Here is a 19,554-nt window from a genome sequence, read left to right on the forward strand (position 1 = left end):
ATATAGTTAAAATTGGCATTGTCGTTGGAAATATAATTGTGGTGACATAAAAAATATTAATCTTATTTGCTATGTTACCAGAATGATACGAGAAATTTCATATGTGCTGTATGAAAAATATTATATAGTTAACGATTTTATTGTCATAAGGATCATCTTTATAGTTCCATTAAAAGAAAAGTATAGTTGTTTCAGCTATTCCATGTTTACGCATGCGCACAATGACATTAGAATCAGCATAAACTTCGTCCGCCATTTTTATTTATTTTTTCGTATAAGTGTTTATGAAGAGAGTTTGTTTTTGATTTCGAGAGCTAATTTCCTGCGAAATAGGAACTCGAAGATATGATAGATTTATTTAAAGGTAGGTTTAATATTTTAGAACTTAAACAAAATTATGATAGAGTTTTATGTAATGGAGTAATTCAATTTCTAAAACAGTGAACATAATTCATATTATCCCAGCCGTATATTAAAGTACAGCTTGTCGTACTCTCCTGTTTTAGGGGAACATACTTATATTCATGTGCCAAGTACACTCTTAGCGCTTTAGAAAGTGTTTCTTAGTGGGGAAGCTGTATTATGCACCCTATAATGAACGGAGCAGGCATTGGTACCATTTCCAGCCTCAACATCTGCCTAAGTTACATAATGGAATAAAGGTTCAGGGACGCATTTAGAGTTAACTGACAGGAAAATTTGTGGTAAGGGTTGGGCTTTTGGGTAATTGCATATTAGGAGATAAAAGTTGGAAAATGTTACTATAGCAACTCATTATACGATACAAAGTAAATTTCACAGAATAAATATAGGGGAAGGTTATAGAATGCTCACCCCCATGGCAGGTTAGTATCCAGTTTGGTTCCTTTCTTTATCAGGGCAAGTCTTTACTTTGGGCAAGGCAGTGACAATAAGCAATGAATCTGAACCGGTTCCCGCAATTATAATTACAGTTTCCAAGAAGGAAAGACGTAAAACAACGTGCCCTGCGGGGCCCTAACACGCCTTCATTCGCTGACGCTCGCTTGGCAATAATATGTACTGACATTATATCACTGTCTTGCCCAAAGTAAAGAGTTACCTTTATCAATACTCAATTCACATGGTATTGCTGAGCGAGCGATAGCGAGTGAAGGCAGGTTAAAACTCCTCAGGACATGTTATCTTCTATTATTATAACTAAATGTAGATATCTGGGCTCTTGCCTAAATGTTGCTGTGAGATGGGTACGGGAACACTACAGGTTCGAGCTAAGAATCTCACGTTCGAGCGACTCTACGTAGAATCCGGGTTATTCTAGCTATATAGCCCCAGGGAAAGGATTGCTCGAGCAAACGAGTTAGCCCTATACCAAATAGAAAAATCCTATGTAAAATACAGTGTGAAATATTTTTCATAAAGAAATGAGAGTGTGAATAGAAGTAATTACTATTAGTGTGCAGTGTATTGAGTTGAATTTTGAGTGATAGTGTAAGTTTTGTATGTGTAAGTTTTGTATGTGTAAGTGTGCTCTTCTACTACCTTCGTGTATGCGTATACCCCATTCGCTTACGCACCCTTCGCTACCGTTGGGGCTGCTGCTGTGCTCCTGCTATGACTCGGTTAGATAACATTCTTGGTTTTTAGTGAGCACCTGGCACAATTTGGTTCATGGTTTATACACTTTAGTTTTTATGCGATACATCCACACTATTTACAGTCAGACACCTTAAAGTGAGTCTGCAAGTAGTAATGGAGCTACTCATTTAGTGCATTCTCTACTAAAAGAAACAACAAATCTCTAACCTGACCTGAAAATGTAAGAAATGTGTGAAAATTTGGTAGAACTGTCTGCTCGAGTAATGCCCCAAGGAACTCAAAATGTTCCTTCGTGGGTGTGTGTTTAGCGTATGTAACTTTTTTTGTGGGTAACTCAGGTTGGAGCTCACATAGTTCGTATTCCACACAGTGTTCGTAGGTTCTCTTAAGAAAATTTCCCTCGACTGAAACAGAAGTTTCCCTTTTCGTGTCAAATTTTCCCTACTTTGTTGATTGAGTTGATTTTGAGTTTAACGTCCCATTTAGCAGCGAGGTTATATGAGACGTGGACCTACTCATTAACATGGAATCGGAACCACATCAGCATGCGCCGGAAATCGATCCCAGGTCTCCCACGCCAAGGGCGAATACGCTAACCGTTAGCCACGAAGAGCTCTTTCCCTAGTTTGTTGAGTGTTTAATTCCTATGATGCACGGTATGTTGAAAGATTAATTTAGTTAGACATTATATTGAAGGAAGTATGAACTACATTTATTTTATTCATTTCCTTTTCGTTTCTAACATTTTGAAACAAAAAAGAAAAAAACATCCAGTCAACAATTGACGCAAATTATGCTACTTTGAATACACACTAAACTCTGGCTATTGCATTTGTTTATTTCTGAAGAACAAAGATAAAATGGAACATTTATATTGAGCTCCTTCTTGGCTAAACTGTTTTCCTACGTGCCTTTGGCGTGGGAGACCCGGGCTCGATTCCCGGCGGGAGCTCATGTGGTTCGGATTCCACGTTAATCGGCAACGTTCTAGATTACTGGTCCCCCTTCCCATTGAGCAATAATAAAGACAGAAAACAACGTGTCCTGCGGGGCTCTAACCCGCCTTCACTCGCTAACGCTCGCTCGGCAATACTGTGTAGATTAAATGTATAAACTTTAGTAGAGAAAGAAACCAACCCAGCTACTAACCTACATGGGGGACCAGTAATCTAGAACCTCCCCCGTTAATCAGTAGGTCCCGTCTCATATAGCCTCGCTACGCAAAGGGACGATAAACTTAAGTCAACAACTAAACATTTATATTGTTTAATAAGTCAGTGCGAGAATTTCCCTAGATTTTGACGTTTTATCATAAAATTTCCCTTTTCGCTAAATTTACTTTTGAAATTTTCCTAGATTAGGAAAATTTCACTGAAACTACGAACAATGATTCCACGTTAATCTTCAGGACCCCGTCTCATCACCAGAGTGCAGGAGGGATTAAAGCTCCAGTGGCGGTTCTTAAAGTAACTCACACCGGAAAGGATTACCATTTTATTACTAGTGTCTAATAGAAGAAAACTTGATACTCAGCATTACTTGAGCAGGCGGTTCTACCAAATTTTGACACATTTCTTATATTTTCAGGTCAGAATAAATTTTGTATTTCTTTTAACGTAGCATGCACTAAATGAGGAGCTTACTAGATAGTGCATGCAGCAAGGGTGTAGTCATAGGAGTTCCATCGGGGCCAGCCCCCCCAGATGATTTCCTGAGCACCCAAATACCAAACTTTTAAAACATTGCCATTAGATTATTCGTTTCAGTCATTTAAAAATAACAAAGTTTACATGTAATTAATAATTTACGGAAATTTAATTTACCAATTCTTACTGATGGAAAAATACCACCGTTTTAAAAAGCTACTGTAAATACTACCATTAAATAATGGTGCTAAACTGATTTGTAAGTACATTATATTTTTTATATGCTGTAACTAGTGGTTTAGAATACATTTTTATCAACTGGAAAATTTAGTGAAAAACGATGTTTTTATTCCGTTTCTCAGTTCGGATCTCATTCGCTTTTTTTTTATTTTTTTGCGCAACTTGATGTAAAACAGGAAGCGAGATATAACTGTTAGTAAAATAATTATGGTGTTTTTATTTTAGTCACGAATAATGAATAAATAAGGGATTAAGTGAAATTAAGTGAAATTTAAAAAAAAATCAGTTTATGGGCAAGATTCTAGAACACAGGTCCTCGTTCTCATTTAGCTGTAATAAAGACAAAAGAACGTGGCCCAGCGGGGATCTAACCCGCCTTCACACGCTAACGCTCGTTCGTCAATACTATGTGGATTAAACGTCAAACTTTGGTGTACAGAAAGGAATCAATCTAGCTACTAATCCATATAGGGGAACATGCGTTCTAGAACCTTACCGTCTTTTGCAGATAGATTCTGTGTAAAAGAGCCTAAATTGAAATAGTTATGCACAAAGGTATAACGTTTGGTCCTGGCAGTAGTTCTTGGTTACGCATAATTAAAACTAACTGGGGGGCTCAGTGGTAGAGCGTTCACCTCTGGTGCTTGGGGTCCCGGGTTCGAACCCAGCCCCCGCCAAGTGAACTTTGTGGTGGACGTGCTCGTGGGTTTTCTCGGGGTTCTCCCGTTTCCTCCCACTTTCTTCATTCCACCATTTCACTCATCTCTCATTATCACCGTCTCCTTTAGCCTAATCGGCATAACCGTGGGACGTAAAACTCAAAGATTTCATTTCATTTTTAAAACTAACTGGTACATAATATTTATGGTGATAAAAGCAAATAAATAAATGAGCAGTGTTTTATTTTTGTGGACGGAAACCAAATTTTCCTGTTTTTTCAGGTTTCAAATCACTACCTGTATCGCTTTTTTTTTTTTTTTTTTGGCTTTGTACATTGTAGCTGCTCCCGCTTCAAAAGCAATGGGCCCCTCCAAGATAAAACTTCTGCCTATAATCCTGAATGCAGATGACTTGAGGAAGGCTCAGTATAAATATAGTAGGACATGTGGCATAAAAAAACTTCCGTGAATTAAAGATGAACCAAATTGTGCTAGGTGGCCACTAAAAAGCACGACCTCTATTTAACCGATTCAGGGCAGAAGGGTAGAGGGATATCCGAGCAGTAGGGAGGGGTGCATCCGTAGGGAGCAGGCGCGTCAGCGATGGTAGGTATACAAATAAACGAGGACCGTGAATTTACATGTACAAGAGGGAGCGCGGTGGTAGAGCGTTTACCTCCGGTGCTTGGGGTCCCTGGTTCGATCCCAGCTCGCGCCGTGTGGACTTTGTGGTAGACACACCGTGCTCGTGGGTTTTCTCGGGGTTCTCCCGTTTCCTCCCACTTTCTTCATTCCACCCTATCCACTCATTTTTCATTATCACCGTCTCCTTTAGCCTAACCGGCATAATCGTGGGACGTTAGACTTAAAGATTTCTTTTCATTTTTTCATGTACAAGAGGAATTTAAAACTCAAGTGGCCGCTCTTGAGCGAAGTCGCATCGGAAGGAATTGCCATTTTATCACCACCGTCCAATAGAAGAAAACTTAATGTACCATACTAATCTTAGTATAATACATTAACAATGAATTGTCTATCAACTTCCTTAGCTTATGCCAATGAAACGTTTATTTTTAATATTCTGACTTCCCTCGAGAACAACCAATGCTCAATTGTTTCTTTTATTGTAGCTTATTTGAATTTAATGTTATTTATCGATAGAAAGTTCGATTTCTTTACCTCCTACTCAAAAGCCTGGGAAAAAGTTTGTTTCTCTTTATACTAAGGACACATCAGTTTAGTTTTATTTGAAATTATTTCGACCCTGTGTGGTATCTTTGTACGTAATTTTCTCTCGTCACTCTTTTTGTTTTTTTCTTTCTTGTTAAAGGACATTCTTAAAATATCAAATGGGCTACCGTTGATCAGTAGTAGAGCGTTCACTTCTGGTGCATTGAGTCCCTGGTTCGGTCCCAACTCGCACCATGTGAACTTTGTGGTGGAGAAGCACCATGTGTGGGTTTTCTTATGGTTCTCCCGTTTCCTCCCACTATTCTTCCCATCATTCCATTCATTTCTCATCATCATAGTGTCCTTTAGCCTAACTGTCATAACCATGCGATGTAAAGCTTAATGATTTCATTTCATGTGTAATTTAATCGGTAAACTAGTTTTCAGCGGTATAACTCCTAATATTGCATAGTTTTACATTTTCGAATGCTACTACTGTTAAAATAACGTTATATACATGGCCGTTAATGGCTCTAACATTGAGTAATAAACTTATATTAGAATTTAATAGAGTATCTGAAATTGATAATACAGTATTTCTTGATTGGAGATGATGCTTTTTTGTCTGCCTGTTTGAATTTCTTGAATCCGTACTACACATGACAAGATTTTCAGGAACTTGATATTGGTTAGGCAACGAATATTGCACAACTTGCACATGCTAGCCACTATACTGTAGCCGCTGTATCCCTGGCTCTGACAGCTATGCGAAAAAGAAAGCGAGGGTTTATACTACACTGACACCCCCCCCCCCCACAAGGCCCAATGAGTGACCGAGCTGTCACCGCGTTGACACGGAAAGCAGACGTTGTTGCCACTCTGTCTTATTCCTTTCGTTTGTGCATAGTTAAGTGAAAAGTACTTTGAGATTGTATTCGATTATTGCAACTTTGAGTTGTTTCCTTTCCTTTTTGGGTGTTTTGGGTGTGCTCTTAAGAATATTGTTGTATTTAATTGGTGACAATGGTTAGTTCTTCAGAACCGAAGCCAAAGAAAATAGGAGTGTATAAAGGACAAAACCGAGAATTTATATGCAGACTTCGTGAATATTTCGAGAACTAGCGCGATAATGGAGGTCCTCTTCTTCCTGTGACCAGTGTGGTGAACAGAGTTGCTGATGTCTTGCGTCTGGGAACATCCACTGTTTAGAACATAACAAACTAAAAATGTTCCGAAGAACTTAATTCTCCTTCTGCAGTTTTGGTTACTCCAGGCAAAAAAAAAAAAAAAAAAAAAAAGTTACTTTTGTATAGTTTTCTTACACGGAAAGTTTAAAAAAGCCATGAAAATTCAGCATTTCTTAAGCAATTCATTTCGATTAAATTCGCTTGCTTTTTCTGTTTATTCTTAGTGTACCTGTATACGGTTAAACCCACGACAAATTGGCAACATTGTTTTGTCCACGTGCAGAACTGTCGGAGCCAGAGACGTAGCGGCTCTAGTATACTAACATACCGGTTCAATAGGCAATAAAGACAACCAGCGGCAGACGGAATAGGATTCGAAAGTGGTGTATGTTGTAAAGGTACTTAGGATTAAAAAGTAGTGTATGTTGTAAAGGTACTTAGGATTAAAAAGTAGTGTATGTTCTAAAGGTACTTCTTTCGTTTCACAATTTAGTACAGGAAAATGAAGGTCGTACTTGAATAAGGAAAACATATAATAGTCAAAAAAGCTAACATTTCCGTTTTCCTCATAAAATCCGGCTCTATGCGTGATTAGAGTGCAAAATTAAAAAGGTTGTATAATATTTTAAAAACTGTTTAGGCGCAGAACAGGGATATTGAAAGAAAAGATGTGGAAAAATGTTAGATTAGTAATACATAATACAAAATGTTTTATTACAAGGCTTCGGATAGTCATGCACTAAAAACCTCAAAATATGCATGCAAATATGTCCTCTTTTCTGTTGATATGCCGAACTGCAATCATAGATAACACATAACTAGCTTAATTGTCTCTTCAAAACTGCTGGAGTGTTATCATCAATAGATAAAGGTGACCCCTGTTTCAACTGGATTCCATTGCAAGGAATTTGGTCAGTGACGTTTCGTAGCAGATTTCTGATCACTCAACAAGATAGAAAATCTGTGCAAAAATAGAATTTCCATCCTAGCAGGGACAATTTTGTTAAAAAAATCATCGATAAATGAGTTATATTTCCATGTTCACTTACAAATTATGGTCTTCTTTGCAGCAGATACCATTGAATGTGCATTAGAAGAAAAACAGATGCTATAAAATATGCAGTGTCTCGTAAAATACGATAAATATGCATTTGCATAAGAAACATGGAAAATGCATAACTATTCGAAGCCTATTTGTTACCTAGCCAACTGAAATTTAAATATTTTGCTACGAAAAATAATGGTTCTTGAAATAAACATATTTATTTACTTCTTCATTTTTCTGATAGATTGAGATTGATTTCACACATAAATACAAAGTATTACGTCTCTTAGAGTACCTGAACACAAAAGTAGAGGAAATTTTGGTAAAGAAACCTGGAAGTTTGCCAGAGATACTATATTTAACAACAGTACTGAAAAGAGAAAATCTTAATTCAGGTTAGTGTTGATATTTTTCCCCATAAGGAGAATGTGTTTGCCTTTGCTTCGTTTTCAGCAAATAAATGTAATATATTGTTGTAATAGCAGAATTGCAGGAATACAAATTGATTTATTTCAGTGTGTATGATACAATAGTGTTAATTACTGTTATTAATATTATATTCTGTGCTGCGTCATTTGGGTAAGTCGAAGTGTAGAGAACATAGAATGTTCACTGGCTGTACAGAAGATTCCATTCCGGCATTTGTGAGGTGTGACTGAAATATTCCACGTTAATCTTTAGATATCCATATCATCACAGTAGTGCAAGAGGGATTTAAAACTCCAGTGGTGGCTCTTGAGGGAAGTCACATCGGAAAGAATTACCATTTTATCACTACCGTCTAATAGAAGAAAACTCAATGTATCTTACTAATCTTTGTATAATACGCTAACAATGAAATGTCGATCAACTTCCTTAGTTTATACCAATAAAACTTTTATTTTTAACATTGTGACTTCCTCGAGAACCACCATTGCTCAGTTGTTTCTTTTGTTGTGGCTTATTTGAATTTAATGTTATTTATCGATAGAAGGTTCGATTTCTTCATCTCCTACTCAAAAGCCTAGGACAAAGTTTGTTTCTCTTTATACTAAGCTGCAGTCTATCTTGAAGGAAGTCACATCAGTTTAGTTTTATTTGAAATTATTTCCACCCTTTTTGGTATCTTCGTAAATAGCTTTCTGTCGCTGCTGCTCTTCTTGTTTTCTTCTTTTTTGTTATAAGGCATTCTTAAAATATCAAAAAGGGACTACGGTTGATCAGTATTAGAGCGTTCATCTGTGGTGCGTGGGGCCCTTGTTCCGATACCAGTACGCGCCTATTGAAAATTGTGGTGGACTAACACTGTGTGAAGAGGTTTTCTCGGGGTTATTCTATTTCCCTCCACTTTCTTCATTCCTCCTCTTCATTCATTTCCATAATCGATGTCTGCTTTAGCCTATACGCAGTTCCATGGAACGTAAAACTCAGATTTCATTTCTTTTGAAATATCAAAATAATTTAACAAAAAAAAAAAAAAAAAAAAAAAAAAAAACCCTACACTTTGCGCCATCAAGAGCAGTATCTCTATCCTTCGTGATTCTGGAACTCAATGAATAATTAACACTTCTGACCAGAGTATATACACTTATTTATTAAAACAAAAATACAATGTAACAGTTTCTATAATATAAATGTCTATGCTCTGAAGATCTCTTTCAGTTAGTGTTTGATGAAGACAACGCTAAGTTAATTTAGTTTTTAATAAATAAGTGTATATACACTGGTCAGAAATGTTTATTATTCCAAGAGCAGTATGTAATTTTTATTTAGAATGTATCTAATAGCGTGGATTAGCAAGTATGTACATTTTTGGTATAGAGTTTGCTATTTCCCACCATAGTTTCTCAAGGTAGTACCTTCAGCGGGAGAAGCTCAGTTACAGTAGTTCAAGGTAGCACTTTTCTCATGGTAACTCAACTGCTAAGAAAGTAAATACAAGACCTGAGGACATGTTTTACAGGTCATTGACTTATTATTGATTACAAAACAGGTTACGAGTCAATCCTTTTTAGCTGAGCGGTGTTAAACTGTCATAGTTCTAGTTTAAAATGGAAAATAACTGGGTCTTTTAGCATGCTTTGTCTTGGAAATGGAGCAGGCAATCCTGACATTGCTTCAGTGACTTGACCCAGGTTTTTTTTTTTTTTTTTTTATGTAGTTACCATGCTTTGTACCCCTGGAATAATTGCCTTGACGAGCATGGTGACATATGTTCAAAATATATATTTACAGTGTCTTACTACTTGTGAATATGCCTTGGAAATAAAGTTTATTCGTGGGAAGTCTTCGCTTTTTTTTTATTAGCATGATAACACATACTACCGAGTAATTTATGGTTTAAAATAGTGACACAGTGGCTGTAAATTTGATTATGTAACGTAACAAGTATTTCCAAGGAGATGCCTTATACTAAAAGAGAACGATAATGAATGTTTCACAGTTTATTTTCTTAAGTTTGAAAGGGATGCTGAATGCTTATTCTTTTCTTCCAGATACAAGAAGCACAGTCCTTTTTACTTTATTGAGAAGACATTTTCCTGTAGTAACATCAACTGCGAAGAAGAAAGACACAGCTGGAACGTGGAGACCCACAAAATACGAAAGCCAACAAAGATTCTCCTTTTTTCACGTAAAGGTAAAAATAATAATATTTACTTTCATATATGAAATTACAAATTTGTATAATTAGCTAGTTTCCAGGCCTTGAAAAGTAAGAAGTGGGAGAATGTATTTCAACTCTGCTTAATCTGAACAAAAAATTCTAGGTTTAACACAGATAAAGGGAATTTGGATAAGGATGGAATGGTATCATCTAATTTTATCAATAAGGAATAGTCTAAGTAATGAGTTAATATTTTTATTTCAATAAATGTACATAGTTATATTACTGGCGTGTACAAACCAATTATTCACTCCTTATTTGATATAAAACTTGGAAAAAGCTTTTATTTTACTGTTCTAAAAAAATGGACCATGTGGTTTTATATTCATAGTAACGAGCCACAAAGCCCCGTTGAAGGAATCCTGATAGTGATTCCGAAATATCGGTGAAGTTATTAGCACTAGGAGGCGAGTATTTTAATAACTAAAATATAGCATCCTTAACTGTACTTCCTTACTATAACCGGAGGTGGGGGAAATTTACTACTTCCGGTTTTAATATTAATCTACGTAGAGCAAACACTTAGGTATGTCGAGAAGCAGCTTTACACAATCAATTTAGTATTGCAAGAATAAGAACCCATTTTTTATCTTGAAACCGTATTCAAACCGGAAGTTGCAAAGATCAACCACTTCCGGTTTTATCGTTGATCGCTATAGAATTGAAAAGGGTATTGCGGTTTTCTGCAATAAATTTAGCGTCTCAATAGTATTTTCTATTTCTAATATATACGAAGAAAAGGAGAGGTAGAAATCTACAATAATTTTCGATTGTAATATTGAAAGAAAAAAATATTATGGCATACAAACCAAACTTCTTCACGTGGTGTACACGTGGCAGTACTACTTGTTTGTACATACAATATATCCCATCAATAGGTAATTTAAGAAATTATAAGACACTATTCATAAATTGTGTAGTTTGTCACGAATTATAAATAACAGCAAGAACAAATCTAAAATATTACTAATTACAATTGCACAGTTACTTTTTTAATTGCTAGTTTATATATACGGTGAGTCATTTAGAATATTCAACCTTAAAACGGAAAATCAAAAGAGTGAGAGAAGCGAAACTGTGACAAAGCAAGTAGAAGATAAGGGTACACACATATTAAGCATCAACACCCGGAGAACAGTCTTGCTAGTGTAACATAAAGTTAGGTTTTTCAGAAAGCAAATTGCATACCATCTTATTACAAATTCCAAATCTACGCTTAAAGAGAAAACAAACAATACCACAATTGATGTTCAGTGGTGGAAACTAACAACCCTAGTTTCCCAAACATGAAAAGAAAAAAGGGGGCGCGGTTGCTCAGTGGTAGAGCGTTCACCTCCGATGCTTAGGGTCCCTGGTTCGATCCCACCTCCCGCCGTGTGGACTTTGTGGTGGACAAACATCGTAGTCATAGGTTTTCTCGGGGTTCTCCCGTTTCCTCACACTTTCTTCATTCCACCATTTCATTCATTTCTCATCATCACCATCTCCTTTAGCCTAACTGACATAAACGTGGGACGTAAAACTTTTAAGATTTCATTTTCATGGAAAGAAGAAAAAACTTGGAAGCCTTCTACAATAGAAATGATACGAGGCAAGCTTATCGAATGTACCTTAGTGTCAAACAGTACACTCAATACTTGACATATTGATACGTACAAAATTGTAACAAATTAAAAATTGAACTTTTTCAAAATGTTCTCGAAAATTATCTCTCGAACGGTTTGAGATATCAAAGAACAATAAAGTTATTATGGTTTTAATGTTTTTCGAAAGCAATGTACGTAATTAAATGTGATAGTAACATATTAAACTTTCCAAAATAAAGCCTTTGAAAAGTCAGATTTTCAGTTTGTTATAATTTTGTTCCTATCTCTTCGAAATACGTCAAATCTTCATGGTAGTATTTTACCAAAAGGTACATTCGATATGCCTTGCCCCGTCTGTCTTATTTGCGTTATTACTATTGTAGAAACCTTCAAATTTTGTTACTTTTTCATGTTTGCTATATTGTAGTATTGTTGGTTTGAAACATTGAACAATAAGTTTGGCATTGTTTGTTTTCTCTTTAAATGCAGATTTTAAATTTGTAATAACCTAATGTGGTGTTATTAAAAAAAAAAAAAAACTAATTTTATATGGGGTTGACATCACTGTTCACTGGATGTTGATGCCTAATACAGATTAATGTGTCCCCCTCCCCCTACTTGCATTCTACGAAGTTTCGCTCCTCTTCCTGTCTTTTGGTCTTCCCGTTGTAATCATTGGAGTTTATAAATGACGCACCATATATATATTGTACAGCGTGTGAATGAACTAGACCACAAACTGTAACAAGTGATTCCTCACATTATAATTACAAAAAAAAAAAAAAAAAAAAAAAAATTAAAAGTGCATAGTTTCGGAGTTAAGACTGCCGAAGAAGTGACCAGATTAACTTTAAAGGTCCATAGCTCCATTAGTATGTGCCCTATCCAGATATCCATTTTTGAGAATTCTCCAGTTGTTGCATAACGATTTTTAGACAGGCAGTTTGGGAGTACTCATAAAATTTTAACTAGTCCCAAACTGCTTCTCTAAAAATTGTCGCACAAGTACCGGAGGGTTCTGAAACAGATATTCGGATCCAATTGAAATATGCTCCATACGAGTGGAGCTGCGGAACTTTGAAGTTAATTTTTTCGCGTTTTCGGTAGCTTATAACTCCGAAACTATGCTCTTTCGACCACACTTACTTTCATGTGAGGTGTCACCTGTTCATTAACAGTTATATATATATATATATATATATATATATATATATATGGTGTCTCAAAAGTCCCCTGACATAGGGTAACACTGTTATTATCAGAGTTACAACAAAATGTAAGAGTAAAAACCATCTACAAATATGATGTTTTCACTCTAAAGTGAAGGATTTTTTTTTTTTTTTTTAATTGGACGAGCCGTTTTGGCTGTACACTCTTTATGCGCCCAATGTTAAACGAAAATGCAACGTTGGCATTAACCTAGACCTACAACATAAGTGGATGAATTTACTGTTTGGAAGGGGGGCTTTCCGTCGACATGTTAGCGTAAAAGACAGTAACTTCATTCACTTATGTTGTGGGTCCAGGTAAATGGCAACGTTGAAGTTTCGTTTAACGTTGGGTGCATAAAGAGTGTACAGCCCAAACGGCTCGTCCCATTTAAAAGATCTTTTCACTGTAGACTGAAAATATCATATTTGGAGATAGTTTTCCCTCTTACGTTTTGTTAAAACTCTGATAATAACAGTGTTACCCTTTGTCAGGGGACTTTCGAGACACCCTACATTATATATATATATATATATATATATATATATATATATATATATATATATATATATATATATATATATATATATATATATATATATATGTGTGTGTGTGTGTGTGTGTGTGTGTGTGAGTTTATAGCTTTAAGATTGGTTTTGACTTCGTTTACAATTTATGGACAATTTCTTATTGAGTATATTTTGTTTCAGGCTATAGATGAGTTGCTGCCTGAGTGGAAGGACATAGAAGATGAGAATATTCTCAAAGGATAAATGTAAAGGCTACAATTTTTGTAATACATTTTCCTTCAGAATATCCATCTATCCACAACCAAAAAGTTCCTTATGTAATCGACAATGTTCTGATCATGCACTCTTGTATATCTGGCCTGCTATTCAAGTTTGGTTTTAAAAAGAATAAAACTTGCATAACGTCTTTTCCAACTGCTCTTTCATAAACTTCTACATCAAATCTTGAAAAGGCTGATCATTGGTTGATCCTTCATAAGTTTCTACATTAAAATTTGGAACAACGTGTACACCAATTCATAAATCACAGCTGAAGCAACGGGTTTTGGAACATTTTCAACGAGGTTATGGTGAGAAACATTTGCAGTAAACACCTGTTAGGCTGTTCGTGTTTCTGGAGATGTTTTCTAAGCGACTTAATATTTAGAAAATCACGAAAGCAGTATTTTTCTCCGTCGATATTTGCTACAGGTTACAACTTGTGGAAAAAACGAAAGCGGAGAAGAAGATATTTAGGTGATTTAAAGCTAACTTGCACAAGAATGGGGGTATTGTTGATATAGGGATGGTGTTGTTACTAGTATAACTTGTTAAAGAACAGAAGTATAACTTGTTAATCCTTATTAAAAAGATTACTTTGTTTCAAGACAAATATATTTTGGATATATAATGTATACGTTACTTATATGAAGTTGTAATTTAATATAAAATATATTGTGTTGGTTATGAAAAAATAAATACAATTAAATGAATTCTGATAAAGTCTGCTTTGTGCGTTCATTAGCCATTACTTACTATTCTAAAAGAACTAGGAATTACGATAAATAACAAATTATTTTTTTGATGTACACTGAAGGCAAAGTTTCCTCATGACATTTTGTTTAATAGCTTCTGATGGATCGTAGTAATTTTTATTCAAAGTATCTTAACAACTTCATATTTGCGTACTTTTATGTATGATATATATATATATATATATGAGACGATTTTTTTTTTTTTAAATTTTCGTTACTACGAGATTTCTGTTAACTTCCTCTGGGGGTTCCTGTTTGCTTAATCTGAGTTATCTTACAACATATTATGACAGGAATCCAACCTGGGTCTCTGACTTACCATGCAGAGTGCAAATTCCATCATATTCAAAGAATGAAAAATATGAAATAACTGGTTCGAGACTCGAACCCAGGTCTCCGAGAACAACCAAGTCTCCCGGTCTAGTCGTATACTTTTGTTATCCCTCGAATGTACTTGAATTCATACCTATAGAAGGATTAGTCTGTTCTAAAGTAATTTAGTTTTTCCATTATTATCTAAAAGCTCTATTATACTTATCTACAATCACTATAATAATACTCAATAATTTAAAGGGTTTGTTCTTTCAATGTAACGATACAGGAAAGGAAAAAGAATTATATCAGCATGTGGACATTTATATTTATACGAGAATAGATATCCCAGAAGTTTTCCAGTGTACAATCATGTACAAAAGATCTTGAACATCCATTCCCTTTGTAACAACACCCTATATTATTAGTATTGGTATTGCACTAAACGAAGTCTATATTACTATAGTCCGCGTCACCCGAATTGGCGTGTGGCATCAGCCAATAAGCTCGCAGTGTGCTGTTACTAAGCCTTCAGGGAAGAATCATTCATAATTGATTTTATTCGTATTTGTGGACAATTAAGAATGATTAGAATCCTGCCTGAAGGCTTAGTAACAGCACACTATGAGCTTATTGGCTGATGCCACACGCCAGTTTGGATGAAGCGGACTATAGGTAGTATGGGTCTTTTAATGGGCTATTAACCAAAAATAAAAAGCATGAGTGCAAAAAAAAAAAAATGAAGATAAGAAGGTAAGTGTAACTTGACTATATAGCTTCTATTGAAACGCTTTCTTTGAATTTCAATTAAGCACGTTTTGTGTTAATTTAATCATATACATTTTGACAAGTTCTTATCGTCAGTAAGTGTTAAGGTCTCTCACAATGGTATTTTTTCACTTTTTTGGTAAGAAAGAAACACTGATTTTAACAGTTCAGTAAAGAATTTGAATGATTGACGAACTTCCGCGTTCGTGGCCCTCTGTTCACATTTACAGCAAAATAATTTGTAGGTTAAGAATGAATTCTTTTAAATGCTGAGTCCATATTCTAAACGCTTTCTGAGTTCGAATTACTATAATAGCAGTTGCTTCCACTTTTAAATTTTTAAATTTTCAGTCTGTTGTTCGATTATATTATTGTGCAATGATTTTCTTGTTTAAAAATCGCTGTTGCACTTTCAACTTTAATATTTGCTGGTAAGCCATCTAATTTTACATATAGTTTAGGAATGTATATACTATATACGAGGACGCAAACAGGAAGTCACGTATTGTGTGACGTCGAAGTTATACACTTCAAGCGGTTCATTCAAGTTATAAATCCTTAGTTGTGGTTTCTGTTAATGAAATATAATAGTGTTTCTTCTTTCTAACGAATGAAAAATTTACCATTATGTGAATTCGTGAATATAAATATTCATTAAAGTCACTTCTTTGTTTAACGTCACACGATTATGCTTCCAGGCAAATGAAAACTATGATGATGATAATGAACGACATGGTGGAATGAATCAGGTTTGAGGAAATGGTGAAATCACGAGAAAGGACACGTACATAGTGTTTATCCAATAAAAGGCCACTTCATGTGAGCTGTGATCAAACCAGAAACCCCTCGCTCTAGAAGTGAGCGCTCTACCATTGAGCCACGGATGATGATAAAGAAATCATCGAAACGTATAGGAATAAATTAATAAAACGGTTGCTTAAGTGACGTTGAAAGGTTCATCAGATTATTAAATATGCATTCTATCAACTCATGTAGTCTGTACATTATTCTTACAGGTGCTGCTGTATAGTTTTACTACTGCTGTTCATTGTGCCAATTCCAGTGCTGTTATAGTGACTGTTGCCGTACTGTGGACTTCACCTATATTGCACTGCATTGCTATTATGTAACACATTTAAGAAACAGGATGACGACACATACCACCATGGATCGTTATCATTTTAGATACAATCTGCCTATATGCAATATTGGTGCCGTTGTAGTCTGAGAGCTGCTGCACAAGATTGCATCTAAAATGCTAACTATCATTAAACTAGTTTAATACTTGTGCATAGTTGTGTGTGTCAACATCCTTCCTTAAGACATGTTACATAATAACAATCCCATGCAATATAAACCCGTCGAAAAAAAAACTCCGGACCTCATGCAATTTTGGCTGAGAAAATTATCTGGCTTGGTAGAGAGCGTTGTTTGGTTTCGTCTTTATTGCTGGGAAGCGATCCAACAGTAAATATCAGAACCCACATATGCCTATGCGTAAATATTTCCGTCTTCAAAATTAAACAACACTGTCTACCAAGTCAGATAATTTTCTTAGCCAAAATTGCATTAAGTTCGTAGGTTTTTTCGGCGCGTATAACACTCACAGTATGGCAGCACTCACTACACCCGTATTGCTAAAACAACATAACAGTATCGTTAGGACAACTATACCAGTATTGTTAGGGCAACCATAATAGTATGGCCACAACCATACCAGTATTGTTGCCTTAGCAATACTGGTATAGTTATTAACATGATGTGCATAGTACAGACAGCCTAAAACTATAGCTGCGATAACAATACCACATTTCTTGGACAACAATATTTATGGTAAGTGCAGCACAACAATATAGTTTTACTAACAACGCAGATATTTATACTGACCATAAAGTATAGTCGTGAAAGCATCAGGACACGTCACACCAACTATTTTAGCACTTCGAGTATGGTTACAACAACTATACAAGTTGGTGTCACAACATATATTGTATGGTAGGGACAAACACAATACATTTTTGCATAGTTCCGATGACCATATCAAATAGTATTTCCAACTATATAGCAGCTGTATAGTTGCAAGTACAATAATTGGCATAGTTGTTAATATCATAAATATGTCTAGGACAACCATAATTATTGTTGACCCAACTAAATTTTTTTAACAATATAATATTGTACTCCCAGTCATAATTCTTGCTGGCGCTATATTAACAATACTGTATAGTTACATTCAACCATAATTATGGTTGAATATAACAATACCGTTTTTAGAGTGTATTTAGGCGGTAAGGGACAAAATAGGCAAAATAAAATTGGCTTAAATCGAAAGTATAACCCTCCATATAGACTTTAAATTTTTTGATCATATCTTTAATAATAAAGAATAAGCATTTTTCGTAGCATCCGGTCTCCACTTATAACCCACGAAACGTCAACAGGTCTGTGAGACCAGTAATTACGTATTATGTAGGAATATGCATATTACGGGTTGAGCTTTAAAATTAACCAAGTTTAGATGTTCATGTTTGTGTACGACAAGTGTTCAGTTCCTGTTTGCTTAAAAGGAATTGGGACTCGAGTTGCTGATTTTTGTTATAGCAAGCGTTGAGTTCTCTAAATGCAAGTAAAATGAATGCAACTCTAGATTCAGCCACAACAAAAGTTGAATAAAGTACAACTTGAATTAAAAAAATATATTTATATGAGATTGTCATGACATGTATTATTACGTATTCATCATAATACACATATATGCTACGAAGGTGTACAGTAATTTTTTTCTTATTTACAGTCCATTGTCCAAACCTTTTTCGGTTTGGGGCTGATAGGAGGTCCTACAATTGGTGGTGCTTTGTATCAGGTATGTTATGCATAACTGAGGTTTGCTATTTCCTGAAAATGTATGCTATTTGTAATTATTATTTTATATCTAAAGGAAAAACCAATGCATGAAACAAATTGTAAAATGAAAATTAATTTTAAAATGAAAAGCGTAATAATTATTTTCTTTATTTTCTTAAATACGTATGGAAACTAATGCTCTGACATTTCCGGTAAGTTCATTTTATGATGTTATATATATATATATATATATATATATATATATATATATATATATATATATATATGAACCTTCTTGATACCGCACAGTTTGGCTGTAGTCCACTCAGTTAGTTTCGGAATGGAGGCTTTGAAAAAGAAATCATGTGCTTGTTCTTTTCTTGTTAACGATTAAAATGACGTCATGTAAATAATAAAATTTCTCAAAATTCTGTCGAGTATAATAATTGGACCGACACATGTACCGGGACGCTACCATGTTTAACGTAGAAAGTAGGTAGACCAGATCGTAACGTCTTTTGCGACACATTCGCCATAGCTAAACCTTGTCTGATGCTGGGAATAAGGAGGCAGACGATTCATTAAAGCATATCATAACGATCCATGTTTTATGTTTTCGGCAAGAGTCGTGGTACCTAATCTATTCGTGTAAGCGTTTCAGTAGCGTTGACCAGAGATTTCGTAAACATAATCCGACAGCAGAAGTTGAAGGTACGTTGTTCTCGTCATATTTTGATTTAGTAAGATCTCGTTCCAGTCACAGATTAAGTTCAGTCAGTTTTGTTTGTGATAATCCGTTCAATGCTGTATGATCATCTCATCTAAAATAGGTATCTGTCTATTATTTATCTTCTTTGATTATTACTCACCATGAATTCTGTATGGCGTCATCATATTGGACACGATTCCTCCTCATACACCTAATACGCAGGCAGTCACGGATACACTTACTTCTGTTGTTCTTCTAGGGGCCGCGGTGGCTCAGTAGAAGACCGTTCACCTCCAGTGCGTGGGGTTCCTGGTTCGATCCCAGCTCGCTCCAAATAGTCTTTGTCGTAGACAAACACCGTGGGCGTGGGTTTTCTCGGGGTTCTCCCATTTCCTCCACTTTCTTCATTCCACC

At 35.4% G+C, this 19,554-nt stretch overlaps 1 protein-coding gene across 5 annotated transcripts in view; it reads left to right on the forward strand.

Annotated features, from left to right (window-relative positions):
- Nucleotides 1–210: 210 nt before the first annotated feature.
- The window catches only part of LOC145693644 (MFS-type transporter SLC18B1-like), a 56,023-nt gene continuing 36,679 nt past the window's right edge, over nt 211–19,554 (forward strand). The window contains exons 1-5 of one of the 5 annotated variants that reach the window (XM_081769833.1): nt 211–364; nt 7,770–7,920; nt 10,000–10,142; nt 13,675–14,229; nt 18,382–18,450. In XM_081769833.1, the coding sequence (XP_081625959.1) occupies nt 14,061–14,229; nt 18,382–18,450 (238 nt within the window). In that variant the 5' untranslated portion in view covers nt 211–364; nt 7,770–7,920; nt 10,000–10,142; nt 13,675–14,060. Of the gene's footprint in view, nt 365–7,769; nt 7,921–9,999; nt 10,143–13,674; nt 15,573–16,603; nt 17,421–18,381; nt 18,451–19,554 lie in introns of those variants that run through there. The other 4 variants (XM_081769836.1, XM_081769834.1, XM_081769837.1 and 1 more) reach the window with 4 other exon arrangements.

The sequence above is a fragment of the Thermobia domestica genome, chromosome 8 (genome assembly GCF_964235325.1).
Source record: "Thermobia domestica chromosome 8, izTheDome1.hap1.1, whole genome shotgun sequence".
NCBI classification, from domain to species: domain Eukaryota; kingdom Metazoa; phylum Arthropoda; class Insecta; order Zygentoma; family Lepismatidae; genus Thermobia; species Thermobia domestica.